The following is a 15,899-nucleotide window of genomic DNA, read 5'->3' on the forward strand; positions in this document are numbered from 1 at the left end:
GTGTTTAAAAACTCCAGCAGCACTGCTGTGTCTGATCCACTCGTACCAGCGCAACACACACTAACACACCACGGTGCTGAGAATGATCCACCACCCAAATAGTACCTGCTCTGTGAGGGTCCATGGGGGTCCTGACCACTGAAGAACAGGGTAAAAGGGGGCTAACAAAGTATGCAGAGAAACTACATATTATGAAGTATTGCTGTGTTACGTTACATATTGTCCATACTAAAGTGTTCCAGGGACTTTTAATTTCCCACTTTCTCCTCTGACCTTCCGCCACCCATTCACTCGTTTTTTTTTTCCCTCTTCTCTTCTCCTCTTACTCCTCTCTCACTCTCTCTCTTTCCCTCCTGCAGCTGGCAGCCAGTCATCAACTACATCGACAGTAAGTGTGAGGATTTCCTGAACGCTGAATCGCGGGTGAACCGAAGACAAATGCCAGACAACCGGGTGCACTGCTGCCTGTACTTCATCGCCCCCTCTGGCCATGGGTGCGTACTGCTGCCACAAAGCCTGACACAAATCCACCTCCTCCTTCTGCAGCTCAAAATAGACTCTCACATGAAAGGGGAAATGTGTAGATTCGCTCAGCTGTATGAGCGTGAGAACAAAAAGGAATGACAGTGTGACGCAGTGCAGACCTGTGCTGCATTGCAGTGCAATGAAAGCCTCGTAGATCCAGTGGAGCATTACTTCTAATCTCTGACGTCACAGCGATTCAGTGTGATTATTAAGGCAATAAGCCATGAGAGACATGTGAAGGATGTTCAAAGTACTGTTAATAATAACATAAACAAGTATTTTGCCAAGAAATATGTTTCCTTTAGAGTACGGTATCGTTGCCAGGCAACCATGAACCGCTGAATGAGAAGAACGTTTGGTCGCCCATCGCTTTTTTAACTTTTATCATATAACAGTGAACATATGATAACACATCACTGTTTAATGCAAAAACTTTTGCTTTATAAATACTTTTTGGACACTAATTTACCACCGCGAGTCTTATTTAGCACCAATCTAGCAGCGCTCTTCTCATGCTGGGGCTGAATCTCAAATGTCTCCCTGCTCCCTACATAGTGACTACGTAGGAGTTTAAATACTGGATCCTGCAGCCCAACAGAGCAAAATACAGCTAAGAAACAGTCATTTGGGACTCAGACACATCCACACTCAACAAATGATGCACTATTTGGCTGCAGAGGCTAGAATTTCTAAACTTTCATAGCTAGAACACTATTTAGGGAGTACAGAGCCGTTCGGGATTCAGTCTGGGTTTGACAAGATTTCTGACTGAAACAGGAACATTTGAAGCATGTAATCCATTTTAAATTCTGTGATATTATTGGATATTGGATAATATTGGATATTAATGATGGAGCTGTTTAGGCTGTTGGCTCTTTTAGCCTGTTAGCTAGCTGACCAGCCCAGTTCTAGTTAAGAACATAAGTTTTCAGCCCCTCAGTTTAAACAAAAAACAGATTCTTACTTCGTCAGTACACTCGGAGGTCCATGAGGGCAGCATCACAGTCAAAGATTACTCCATTAACAGCACAAGGAGTTTTCATGCTGTGACACAGAAATGCACAACTCAGTTGTTGTGAGGCGGTCATACGTGTGTGTATGTTGTGGATTTTATGTCTTTGAATGCTGCTCAACCAATCAGATGTGAGGACCGGAACTATCCATTTTATAAGATTCTTTAAGAAACAGTTTGGTACATTATGGAATCTCAAGCTGATTTTGGAATCTCTCCCTGTTGGATAAATAGTATTATACAACACTAAGTTGTAAGCTGATTGGTTGAGAAGCGTTCTGACCGTGCTGTTATTTCACCATCACAGTTTTTTCACAAACACTCTATCACTCCGCTGAGACGCCGTTGCTAAGCAACGACTTTGACAGCTGTAGGAGTCACTCAAGCCATTTGAACATTTTTACTACTGACTTTGCCACAAACAGGAAATGGACACTTTTAAGATCACATTTGACCGACAGCAGATTTGGTCAGACTCTGAAGATGACGCTACACTAAATTCCCAAACTGTCGTCACCACTGAGCAGCTTTTCAATCGGCAGCTGTGACAGAAGAACAGCTGAACAACCTGGAATCAGCCAGAAATGAACCCAGCACCATTCGCCAAACTAAATGGGCTGTAAGATGCTTTACAGACTGGCTGGAACAAAACAACATTAATACTGATTTGGCAAAAACTGACAAAACTGAGCTAAACCTGATATTGCGGCAGTTTTATGGCTCAGTCCGATTTGGTCCAACTCTGAAGATCAGTCACGTTTGGCGAATGGTATTGGGTTCATTTCTGGCTGATTCCAGGTTGTTTAGCTGTTCTTCTGTCTCAGCTGCCGACTGAAAAGCTGCTCAGTGGTGATGACAGTTTGGGAATTTACTGCCGGCTGTGCAGCGAGTGGGCGGAGCTCGTTACTGTGACGTAGCAACAAGCTGCTCGTTAAAGAACTATAATTTGGTGAAGGAACTGCGAACATTAAAACATATTAAACGCCGCGTTCACAGCCCAGTTTATTAATTTATTACTGTATTTATTTAACTGTTGTATAAAGCAATAGAGCACTCGAGGAGTGTGTTACCGCAAACAACATCACGGCTGTGATGATCTACGGTGACCAAATCACAGCTGTGATGTTATTTCGCGAAAACACACTCCCTCTGTGCTCTATTGCTTAACTGTATGGTGTGTCCGCCCTTTGGTAGTGTTCTGAGTGATAAATCTTTCAGTCATTTCACAATCATTCTCCAGTCAGTACAGCAGTGAATCAGTCCCAACACAGTGTCAGATTTCAACATGAAAGCAAGAAGCACAACTGTGAGAGAAAGGGTTGGCGAGCTGTGCTCATGTCCAGCACAGTTTGGTGATTTTTTTTCTGACCTTAACACACCTGGCAGTTAACTACAGGGTTGAATCAGGTGTGTTTGAGCAGGAGAATCACCAAACCGTGCTGGACACTCCAGGACTGGAGCCAATGGGCTTTTTATCTAGTAAGAACTTCATTTTCACATGGGTAAATGGAATTGTGAACAGGATGTTGCGGAGCTTTACGTGACTCAGTGGAAGCACATGCCTGCCTTCTCCCTCCCAGCTCGGTAGTAGTGTGTTAGATGGAGACGTAACTGGACTGGAAAATAAAAAAAATATATATATATATAAAATAATCATCCCAGAAACTGTCACATATTTCATGGAATATTAATCTTATCTTTTCTAGTAAATTGTCAGACGGATAATTCAGGATGCAGTGATGTATATTTTACTATTTCTATCGTAGTCTGGGACGCAGTGAAGCAGCAGAGTGTCAGAGTTTGACATAGATGTTGCCCCCCCCGCTCCATGACCCAAAAACATTAGGTAATGGTCCCTAGACTGAGCCGCTCTGCGGAGGATGAGACATGATGACTCTTTCTTGCTCGCTCCTATTCAGATAATCGGCCAATCAGAGGCAGCCTCTCCCTGAATCCTCAGGGGTCAGCTTCTTCCAGACTGACGCTTTATTTTTAGCTAAGAAAGCTGAAGATATGCAGCTCTGATGTGAAGCAGTGAGCGTTTATATTAATATTTGTATAATTTGGATGGTTTATTCTAGGGGTGGGCAGTATGTTGTGATACTATGTCTCAATAAGCCACACAGTGTTTCCTGAGCAAATAATGGACAGTACTTTAGAGGTTAGAGCACATCATGTTTCATAGTAATGAGAGCTTCATTAATCCTTTTTAACTGGATTGAGTGCACCACAGTATTTAAAATAAAATCATTGCATTTATAGTTTTTGATGGTGATTTTGATATGTGGGGCTTTTATGTCTGCTCCAACATAACAAACCTCAGAAAAATATTGTGTATTGTAAAAATGTCTTTAAGAATCGTGATATTTTATTTTTCCATATCTCATGTGCCTCTGTTTGGTACAGGTAATGCTATATATTGTTCTATATAATTAGCAGATGCTCAACATGCAGCATTGTAGCCGTATATGTTGTTATCAGAACATCCAGTACTTTGCAAAAGTCAGAGAGCATCTTTGATTTTTTTAATTTCTATTCAAAACTGACATTAAGTACAAGTTATTCTTTTTTCAGCGTTGGGGAAAGAAACACATTTTACTGCAAATTAAGACTCAACAACTGAATCTAATCTCAGCTGTGTGAGTGTTCAGTGTTCAGTGAGTCACTCTGTACCTTTATTCCAGCTTCCATTCTTTTCAGGAGACTCACTTTTCAGCTCCTCAAAGAATCTGCAGACACACCTCCAAAGTTCAGTCTTAGAAGCTGGTTGATCATTTTCTGAAGTAATCAAACACAGTGATGTTGAGGTCTGGACTCTGGGGTGGTCAGTCCATCGTTCAGCTTCTTTGTTTGATGTGTCCGTCTCCTTTTCTCAGTGAGGTTCTTCTTGAACAGCTACACATCCTTTCAGACCCACAGCGCTGAGTCGTCTTCTCACAGTGGAAGGATGGACAGAAACACCTGTGGATGTTTTCAGATCTAAAGCAGCTTGATTTTCTCCTCTCTCTCAGAGATGAGAGCTTTAAGTGCTGTTTATCTGATGGGGGCAGTTGTGGTGTCTACCAGGTCTTCCAGGTGGTTGTTAGGAGACACATTTTCTCTGTAGCTTTTAATTATTGGTTTGAACTCCAGCTTTAAAAACTCTTTTCACTTATTCTCCTTCCTTATGCAAGCTGTTGTGTATCTAATCTCCTCACAAGTAGCTCATTTTGTGATTGTGAGCACAACTTTAATGTGGAAAATCCAGTAACTTTCACTGGAGGCCACGTCGCCAGCATCAATGCCTTCAGCACAGAAAAACGCTGAACCCTAACATGCTATGGAAAATGTTGACCGTGCTCTCAAACAGCTGTGAGTTTTTCCATAAAGACTGTTTTTGGCGTGACACTGTGCGCCGCAGCGGCTTCCATGTCTCTGTAACCTCTGGAGCTCCAGTTGATGCTTCACATTCCCGAGATGCATGAACTGCCCCTCGATTGCCCCCATCTCTCCGCTGTAAACACACACACACACAGAGTGCATAGAGAAGAACTGAGTCTTTGTCTGAAAGACAGCGGAAAGCGAGAGAGACTCAGTGATGTGAAGCCGGCGCTGGCGCTTCCAGAGTGACGTGATTTTGTAGGGAAAAAAGACTCAAGAGAACAGTGTTTCTCATGGATCTGTTCCGAACACATCCCATCACATCAAACAACACACAACAGCTGTGTGTTCTTGTGACAGCTGGAAAAAAGCTCAAATTTTCATGCAAACCTGTGTAGATTTATATGTGGTGTAGTAGTGTTGTAGTACTTTAGTCTGATCTTTGTTTTCGAGGCTGTAAAGAGACTTTAGGGCCTTATTAACATGGTAACACTTTATTTGGATGGTCCACTGTAGATGCTTCGTAAATGCTCAGTATATCTTTAAGTAACATTCAATTCAATATCCATTAAATGCAGCTGAACCTCAAGTTCAATGTAAAAGAGTTTATTAAATCTAGCCCTAATCTTAACCTTAACCTAAAGGCCAAACATACATCCACTCCTAACCCTCACACTAACCATAATGTTGTTAACTGAGCATCACCAGAAGGTTTGTTAATGATTTAAGTATGTGTAGAGCATCTATAGGGGACCGTCCAGATAAAGTATGACCATAAACACTGCCCTACAGTGAAGAGCTTCCACCTTTCCTTCTAATAGTGTTCTGTAGCTTTTCAAATACACTGTATGTCCAAGTTTGTGGACATCTGCTCCTCTAGTGTTTCCTCTGAAATGAATGGGTATTAATAGTGAGTTTGTCCCCCTTTGCTGCAGTAACAGCCTCTTCTCTCCTGGGAAGGCGTTACAGTAGATGTTGGAACATTTCTGTGAGGATTTGATTGAGCATTAGTGAGGTCAGGTACTGACGTTGGATGGTCACTTCTGGATCACTCCAACTCATCCCAAAGGAGCTCCATCACTCCGGAAAACACAGTTCCACTGCTCCACAGCCCATTGATGCCGCTAATCAATAGACCCCCCCGATCGGTGCTTGGCATTAGGCATGATGATCTTAGGCTTATGTGCAGCTGCCCCATTCTATTGGTCAGTGTGAATGGGTGCAAATTATGGTAGAATTCAGTAATTAGAAGAGCTGTCTGGATACCTTTGGACATATAATGTAGGTGATTATAGATTTGTTTATGTTAAAATTGACCAATATGTGTCTTTCAGTCTGAAGCCTCTGGATATTGAGTTCATGAAGCGTCTTCACGACAAGGTCAACGTCATCCCCCTCATCGCCAAGGCAGACACGCTAACACCAGAGGAGTGCCAGCTCTTCAAGAAACAGGTATGTGTGTGGACTATTTTTACTCGTTAAGCTGTCTTTTTTAGTTTGTCCTCTAAATGCTTCCCTTTTTTCATCTTGTTCTAGATTATGAAGGAGATTCAGGAGCACAAGATTAAGATCTATGAGTTTCCGGACACAGAGGAGGACGAGGACAGTAAACTCATCCGCAAGATAAAGGTACAGAGCTGGAGAGGAGTGGATCAGTGTCTCCACAGTCATCCACCCACATTAGAGTGAAATCACATGCACTGCGCTTACGTCTGGCACAGTCAGATATCCAGTCTTAGTTTTGGCCCTCGATCGAATATGATATTTGGTGATTTAAGTGAAAATAAGTTAACACATCTGTAGGAAACCTAAATATGGCATATTTCTGCAAATTTTAATTAGTTTGATGTAAACATAAAATGTGGCATGTGCCCAAACGTTTGCATATGTTGCATTTTATCTATCCATCCATCCATCATCTAAACCGCTTATCCTTCTGGGTCGCGGTGGGGTGCTGGAGCCTATCCCAGCTGTCATTGGGCAGAAGGCAGAATACACCCTGGACAGGTCGCCAGTCCATCGCAGGGCATGTTGCATTTTATGTTTTATTTTTTTATCCAATATATTAAAATTAGCGAATACATAGAAACTGGGCATTAAAATTGTGCACATATGTGTTCCCTATAGAGGATTAGTGAGTATATGAGTATTATTTTCACTTTAAAAACTATCAACGAAGTGTTTCATTTGACCAGGGGTGCCCAAACTTTTGCATAAGACTGTATCATTGCTTGTATCTCCAGAAACTTTTAGGAGAGAACAAAAACATTTTGTTCCAAGTAATTTTGGACATTTTGCTTGGTCCATTTGTCATGACATGTTCTAACAATGTAAAAGGCAGCTGATGTTGCAAAACAAAAACAAAAATGAATGAATCAAATCTATACATTCCTCTTTCTCTCTCACTAAAACTGAGAGATAAAGGTGTTTTGACAGTGATGTATTCAGCATATATCTGTAAATTGTTTGATATATTGTTTCTGTATACTGCATATGAAGAGAATTCCATGTATTGTTCTGTGTGTAATACAACCATATAACTCTGTAATTATATGTGATCCAGACGCAGTACATTCAGTACACGTCCACACGCAGGTCAAGCCTAGTACCAGTGCCTAATCAGCAGGGGTACATAAACACGTGCACAGAGCACATAGGATAACATGGATTTCCTTTAACATTGAACTGATGACTCTCCCTGTCTAACCCACGCCTCCTAAACCAATCAGTACTGTGTAGGTAGAAGATGATGTGACTGCGATGTGGTGATTAATGTTCCATTGATTTTGAGCTCCCGAGATCAATAAGTGATCTCTGTTCTCATCAGTGATGTTCCCAGGCACGACTTTGTGTGTTTATATAACTGTTTATGCATGAAGAAGCACCACCTCATATATCTGTAGTTTGTGTGTGTTTGTTTTTGTGTATTTTCCAGACAAAAAGTCATATATATGTATGTATGTATGTATGTATGTATGTATGTATTCCTCGATGAAAAGTCAAAGTATGTGAAAAGTATCTCCAGTTAAACATACTCAATTTGTAACAAAACCGTTTGGTAGTGTGTGGTGTGGTGACTGGCCCTCACACAAAGACAGACCGGTGTGTTGTGAGAGGTTTCACTTTATACAGATATAAATTCTGTTGGATGTTTTAATAAAAACAGTACATTCAGATGCCCAGAAACTAGGTGTTAATGAAACTGGGGAGTTGAAAATATTTTTTGGAAATGTAATTGATTGAGTACAAGTATTAAATTTTAATGATACTTAAGAAATATACATATCTTTCATAATGATACTTAAATACAGTAACAAAGTACAGTTACACACATATTTCCCACCCGTGTTTATATACACATCAGTGCTGTCAGAACAAAACCTGTCAGGAAAAAACATGCTTGATTTTCAATGAATGTCAAAAGATGTTGGTACAGTTTGTCAGACACAGTTATTATATCTGGTCTTTAAGCGTTTATTTGCTCCAAAAACAGTAATTGTACTTACTTTAATGCATGTAATGTAATACAAATATATATGTGTGTATGTATGTATGTATATATATATATATATATATATATATATATGTGTATGTAAAACCAAACTGGCTGCTTTTTTAAAAACAAGAAATTATTACTTTTACTTTTTACTGTATTTGTTTATTTGTATTTATATATATATATATATATATATATATATATATATATATATATATATATATATATGTATATGTAATGTTTTACAAGCAAGCATGTATTACCAATATAAATGGTTTTATAATGTCTTTAAGTACCTAAAACCTTCGCACGGTATTGTGTGTATAGTAAATATGGATCTTACATATGACCTGATGTCCCGACAGGAGATAAAAACAAACATCAGGTGTGTGTGTGTGTGTGGGTGTGTGTGGTCGCTTTGAGTTCTCTGTAATTAACTCTGCTCTGTGTGTGTTTGTTTGTGTGTGTTGTTTGTGTGTGTGCGGTAGGAGCGGATGCCTCTGGCTGTGGTCGGCAGCAATGTGGTGGTCGAAGTGAATGGGCGGAAGGTCAGAGGCCGCCAGTACCCCTGGGGCGTGGCAGAAGGTACGTTCCACACCAGCATTACCTAAATGGGGGGTTTTTGTTGGGTCTGTACCACTTTTGTAACAGAATTGGGGGGGGTGCACTGATGCTAGTGGACGAAGCACTGGCGTACAAGACTGCAACAGAAACACATGATCTCTAAAAGCAGACCTCTGTTAGTGTCCCAAGGGAAGGATTCTGGAAAAGGGGGTACAGGTGCACCCTGGGTATTGTAGTTCTGTTATAGTGAATGGTCACTGCATCCTTCCTCTGAGAGAGAACCCCTCTCACATCACGAACCACGATTGACTTGATGTTGTGTTGGTTTTCCCACTTTTTTTTTCTTTCTTCCTCTACAAAATCCCCCCCTTTTCTCCCAAGCGACTCTGTTGATTTTCTTCAGTTTGAATCGTTCTTATGTGCTGGGTGAGTGTTTGTTTTCTTTTTCTTTTTCCTTTCAGTCGTTCACGTCTCATTCTTTCTTTTTTCTCTTTTTTTCTTTCTGTCTGTTCTTTTCCATGACTGACAGAGGGCATTTTTGGTAAACAATACCATTCTTCATTTTTATACTACTTCCCCCTCTCTCCCGTCCCCTAAAGCCCCCCACCCCCACCCCACCATCCCCTTCCACTCTTTTCGTTTGCTGTGAGTGTGCTACAGAACAAGGTCGTGCTCTACCAAAATAGTCATGGAGAAACCTATAAGCAACACTGGCTGGTAGAAATAGAGCAAGATCGCTCTCTAACTCATGTTTATAGGTTCCTAATTATTACCCATGTACCCAAACAACCCCTCCCCCTTCAAAAAAATGCATGCTACCCATTATTTGGTTCCAACTCTTATTTTTGCCTCATGAAGATCCATTGACATGTGGGGTCAAAATATGTGGTGACACTTGCAGTATATTTTAAAGACTTTGAAGATTTTAAAGAAATTGATAACAAGCTAAATTGACAACAAGATGACTATACTGGGTTTTATTAAGATCAGGTTTCTTGCAAAGAGGCCGCATTCATTTTTATTTTTACTTTATTTTAAAGTTTTAAAGCTCACAAAAAAGTTTTAAAGCTGGTGGTGGGGTGTCTGATGGATACTCTGGGCTCATGTACTGAGCCTTTTGGACCAGTTTCGGGCACAGATCGGATGCAGTTTACATGCTGTGCATTGAAAAATATCTCCTGCAGTTTTTTTTTTTTTTCTACACCATTTGAGCAGCTGTCCTTTACATTGTGTGAACATTTTGTGATGAATGGACCAGCAGAAATGCTCCAGAATTACTTGGAATAAAATCTCTTTACATTTTCTTACATTAAAAGTAAAGATTGTCTTTGTCTGCTGCTGTAAAGTTGCCATTTTGAATTGTTGTTTTGTTGGTTTTTTATTTTATTATTTTTTTTTTTTGGAAAGTGTCACACAAAATGGCTGCACAAAATGGGGGTGAAGAGGGTAAATCACACCAAAAGTGGGTGGAGATATTATAAGCGCATGAGAAGACGCAGCTCAGATTATGCAGTGAAATATTGCACACAGTCCATGTAAAATATCACCCCTGTAGGGTGGTTTACTGGGAAAGAACGTCGTTTGTCAACACTGCTGTCTCTCCATCACTGAATTTTTTTTTGTTTTTTTGTACGGAGCTTGTTGACGGCCCCATCATTTCGCTGGGCCTGTTAAACCCTGCACCTCACGAGCGAGCAGTTAGTGGGCGGGGCTGTGCGCTGTTTGCATAATAAGCTGCAGTCTTAGTACAGCGAACGTTAATGTCAGCTGCATTGTAAGCTGCGGTCCCATCGAGGCACATCGTGTTCTCCCCAGCATGTTTTTAGATTATAGGCTGTCTCTCAAACGCAGCATGTTGTTCTCAGAACATTTGCAAAATTGCAAATATGGATTGAAGATATGGATTTACAGAATTCATATCTAACAGCATCAGCATCCTTCTCTTCAGATTCAGTCCAAAACTCTTATACACATGTTGCATTGGAGTGAGTTGCCCTATTGTAATTGAAGTTCATAGAGGTGGATGATATGGAAAAAGTATGATATCATGATACATGATACGCCACGATATATATTTTTTTTTTCAGACCTCTCATCAGGAAAATTTTCAAATATACTATCAAAAACTGTGGATACAATGATTTTTATTCAGTATTTGGCACTAAATCCAGTTAAACAGGACTAATTTTGTTCTCTTTATAATGTAACATGCAGGCGGTCAGTGTCTACAAGTACTAATGATATCCATGATATATTCAGAAAAGCATATTGTATTGTGATATAATTTGTCACAATAACAATATATACGGTACAATATATACAGGCACGTGCACTTAAACTATCGATTATCATGGTTGTACTCATATGACCAGACCAGGGCTCCCACCAACCCTGCCATATATCAGCTGACCATTCAGTTCTATCAGCTGTTTATTTTCAAAGTTAAAATTCCACTCAAGCTGTATTTAAAGGTGTTTGCTGCTGCTGTGCCATCGAAATGCGACCCCTTCAGTAGAACTACAAATCCCATGATCCCTCATGGCCCTGTGATCCCTCCCCTGCCCCGCCTCCTTCCGGCTCCATCAGTCTGGCTGGTTCCTCTCCGCTTGTCATTGCCACGCCATGTAACCCCACCACCAACCCACCATTCTTAGCTGTAGTAGCCAATCAGGGTCGCAGGTCTCCTGCAGCAGAGACTTTGAGCTCCAAAGCCCCGCCCCTTCACCAGCTTCCTCACAGGTAGGTGGTTGTAGCGGATGATTGATGTGGGGCGGTCAGTGAGCACCTGCTCCTCGTCCTCCTCCTGGGTAAGGTGTCCCTGGTCCATTCGGACTGGTTCTTGCTTTCAAGCATGTTAGCATTCTTACAGCAAAGCTTATAGTCATTAAGGGGGCGAATGAGACTTGCTGAGGTAAATGATCTGTTTTAGGGGGGATCTGACCTCCCATTATACCAAAAACATGACTGCAAAACAGAACAACTAGAGGCTGAGCATGAGAGAGTCCTCAGTGAATGGGAGTGAATGAAGCTAAATGGCAAAAACAAGGTAATTAAATAAGTTTTAGCAGTAACCATAGACATTCATGCAGGAATTTACTTAAGGAAAGTGTATTAAATAACAAAAAGCAAAGGAAATCAAAGAAAATACAACATAATTCAGTTGTTATTAAGAATTTTTAATCATAAGCTTTAATGCTGCCGAGTGTTGATTTGTTGGCAAACTGATCAGCTCAAAATAAGAGTTTAGAAGCATTAAAAATGTATAAAAGGATATTATTATAAACTATAATATATATATATATATATATATATATATATATATATATATATATATATATATATATATAAAGGATAGGAAACAAATGCATTTGTCTCAAAATGCTCCATAAGCCCTCATTTATTTTGGACTCTGTTGTGAGTGCCCTCTAGTGTCAGTGAGTGGAAGTTCCCTCTGAGTAGAAATTCTCTGTAAGCAACACACCCACGGCTTCTTCCTGAAGGAAACAGCGTCTGTGGTCTTTCCCAGAATTCCAGCTGATGATCTGAAAGCATCTGTTGTTGTTTGTTTTGTTTTCCCAGTTAACGGTCCAGACTGCTGCTAACTAGCCCCCGATGTCTGTGTTTGACCGTTTAACCACGTCACTGCGCTCTGTCTCTCTGTGCTGACAGCTGTTTAAACGTTTAATCTGTAAACGTCTGTGTTTGTTTGCTTGTTTACCTGTTAACCACCTGACCGGGATGGGTTTTGTCTCCATTTGTTTGAAGGCTAATCATCCTTTTTCTGCTGTGCAAAGTCTGAGTGTCTGAAACGTTTGTCTGCTTTGAAGTGAAGAGCTGTCCTTTCCCGTTTGGTGTTTTCTTAAAGACTTGTCTTGCATTTCGTGTCTTCATTCTTTCGTCAACTATAACTGATCGATTGTTTCCCATCAGTGTCCTAAGAAAACCTTCAGGCTCTGATTAAAAGAGTTCACACTAACTTTTATGCCTTCGGAGTGTTCAGCAACTTTAGTTTGGGGGATCCGCAGTGTCATAGAGTTCAGAGTACAGTTGGAAATGGAAATTTCCCAGTTATCCTTTTCATTTCCTGTCATATTTTCCACTGTATTCTGACCCCTAGATGCTCCACAGTGAAGGAAAAGCTGTCAGTTGAGTGAAACACGAAAGCTCCTTTCGTTGAAGAGTTTCATTTGTTTGTGGAGATGCTGCGTTTTCTTACGGCAACATTGACATGCATGAGAAAGATAAATAATAAGTGAGCTTTAAAGGACAAGTCCACTGATTTTTCAGCTTTTCTGCATAATTCGGTCATTGAGAAGTAGACAGAGTCGTTCAGAGTGGTTTGATATGAAATGAGGTCAAGATTACTACGACGCAAATATAGCCACTTTATTTACTATCCAAAACCACCAGTGAACCAACACGAGTCTTCTGAGCTTCTATATATATTTTTTATAATAAAAATTCTGGAAAATCTAAAAAATATGTTTTATCTGGGGACTATTTTGCCTCACGCCTTGCGTGTACCCCTCCACTGGGAATGGATTTAAAACATTCCTTTTAGGCCAAAACTCATCAAACAGTCATCAGGCAGCGTTTTCATAACCTGTAATAACCTTCTGTGAAGGACTTTTTAGAGGTGGACGTCTGGTTCCTATCACCACCACTGTGAACAATTCTGACTCTACAACAGAGCGTTTCATAGCAAACCACTCTGAATGACTCTGTTGATCTTTATTGTAATCCAGGGGTCTTAAATTAAAATTCAGTAAGGTCCAGTTAGAGAAAATGTCCTCAAGCGAAGGTCCAGAACATCATAACATCTGACCTGCATTATGACTCAGTGCCATATACTGTTTACTGAAGTAGCCTAGTAGGTATATCAACATCTTATACAGTCAAAAACTGAATATCAAATCAAATAAAGTACAATTCAGTCATATTTCAACAACATTTATTGTCAGTTTTCTCTTTTTAGATCACGTCATGTGAAATAACTTCCCTCTGACTCACTTTCTTCTCTGACTGCTGTTTCTCACCTCGTCCCTCCCCTGTGTGACCATCACTCACTCGAGTCTCAGTGCTCATCATAATGCACAGATCTGATTGGCTGAGTAGCATTACGTATGATATTTACAATGCATGTGATTGGTCTGTGAGTTTCACACCAAACCACTCTGACTCTGTTCACATCTTAACCACTTAATTATGCAGAACGTATTGAACTATTAGTGGAGTTCCCCTTTAAATCCTGTGTGTGCAGCATGGTATAAAAGCCTGTTCTAATAGAGCTTCGGTCAGTCTGTATATTCATGCGGCTGCAGTGTCAACACACCTGAGGCAGGTAACCTGAGACGCAGAGTCATGGATTACCTGGTTCAGGTGTGCATGTTTACTGGTTCAGATCAAAATACAGACTGTCTGTTACGCATCATTAAGATCAATGCAGTGATGTGAGTTGTTACAGTCCAGTTGTTTAAAAGAGGGTCAGTTTTGTTGTGTACAGGTCTGTTAGAGATGCTAAACTAACAAGCTAACCTGTGTGTGTTTGTGTTGCTGTTTCAGTGGAGAACGGCGAGCACTGTGACTTTACTGTTCTGCGGAACATGCTCATCAGGTAAGACGCTCCTACGCCAGGCCCTCATCTCTCACAGCAGCTGGATTTCCGTTCAAACATTTTCAGATTTCTAAAAAGGCGGTGAAAGAAAATATGAATTAATAAGCAGCTACGTTTCAGACTGCCTGTTTCAGTCCGAGGGAAGGGTGATAGTTGCATCCTCGGAAAGTTGAGGGTTCGAGTTAACACTAGTGTCGACTTCAGCAGCAGAACTTGCCCAGAAAACGTTGCAGCATGACTTATTTCCCTTTTCAAACTCGAAAATAATAGCTGTTTATAAGCCACAGCAGAAAAGTAGTTTAAAGTGCTTAACGTTTCATATCCATTCGAATTGCTTTAGGTTGCAAAATAGTCCATCTCTTATATATGACGGCTGAGACGCCTTCACTTTCCTCTGCTAGGTGACTAGATAGCATGCCAAAGCCTACACAGCTAACAACTACAAAGAAAAGGCACTGCCCTGCTAGAACAACCAGCATGGACCAGCATGTCTGATCACCACCAACACCAGTATATGTTGTGTTTTGGCACTGGTTTGCTGCTGGGGTGACCAGCTAAACCAGCACTAGTCCAGCGTGAACTGCTTGCTGGTCTGTGGTGCTTTTTCAGCAGAGTACACCACGGTTCCACATCTCGTTTATAGCCAGACAAAGCAATTACTCATAAACAATATGCTCAAACTTCGCAAAAAGTGTTTTATATGAAAATAATCTGCTCCTCGCTGTCCCCTCCTCGCTGTCCCCTCCTCCTCTTCGGCCGTGAGTGACCACTTGTTAACGCAGATGTAATGCACATGCCAGTGGAGAGTCAAAGTAGGCGAGGGCAAGTTAAAAGAAGAGCTGAGACAGAGACATAAAGTTTCTAATGTAGGCCAATATCCACCAACCTTTCTCTTTCGACCTTGGCAGAGAAATTTTGTACAGATCAAAATACACAGTGATGCAAATGATGCAAAACTTATACATCCACAATTATATTACAGGAAATGACATCATTGCATAAAGCATTTTATCACAGTTTGATGGAAAAAGGCTGCCGGGCAGTTTTTTAAAATGCATTTTCATTCTGTCGCTTGTAATTGATGAAGAAAGTGGACAGAACCGTGGCTGTTGTTTCGAACTATAGCAAATTCCTGAAGATGACGTCACACACCTGAGGCATTTAAGGGATTTGAACTTTGACTACCTTTCAGTAAAGCAGTTTACTGACTGTAGTGCTAACAGTTCAGAGATGCTGGGCAGAGCAGAGTGGACAGTGACCCATTTAGTGAGGGCTGAAGTTGTCATCCCACTTCACTGTCACCCAGCGAGTCCCTGTGAACATCACTG

The 15,899-nt window shown here is 40.8% G+C and overlaps 1 protein-coding gene across 2 annotated transcripts in view; it reads left to right on the forward strand.

Moving 5' to 3' along the window:
- LOC118806655 (septin-7-like) overlaps positions 1 to 15,899 on the forward strand; it is a 59,062-nt gene that overhangs the window by 36,388 nt on the left and 6,775 nt on the right. For both annotated transcript variants that reach the window (XM_036568156.1, XM_036568157.1), the window contains exons 5-9: positions 360 to 494; positions 6,232 to 6,349; positions 6,434 to 6,526; positions 8,882 to 8,978; positions 14,520 to 14,571. In XM_036568156.1, the coding sequence (XP_036424049.1) occupies positions 360 to 494; positions 6,232 to 6,349; positions 6,434 to 6,526; positions 8,882 to 8,978; positions 14,520 to 14,571 (495 nt within the window). The remainder of the gene's footprint in view (positions 1 to 359; positions 495 to 6,231; positions 6,350 to 6,433; positions 6,527 to 8,881; positions 8,979 to 14,519; positions 14,572 to 15,899) is intronic.

Source organism: Colossoma macropomum, unplaced genomic scaffold (genome assembly GCF_904425465.1).
Source record: "Colossoma macropomum unplaced genomic scaffold, Colossoma_macropomum, whole genome shotgun sequence".
Classification (NCBI taxonomy): domain Eukaryota; kingdom Metazoa; phylum Chordata; class Actinopteri; order Characiformes; family Serrasalmidae; genus Colossoma; species Colossoma macropomum.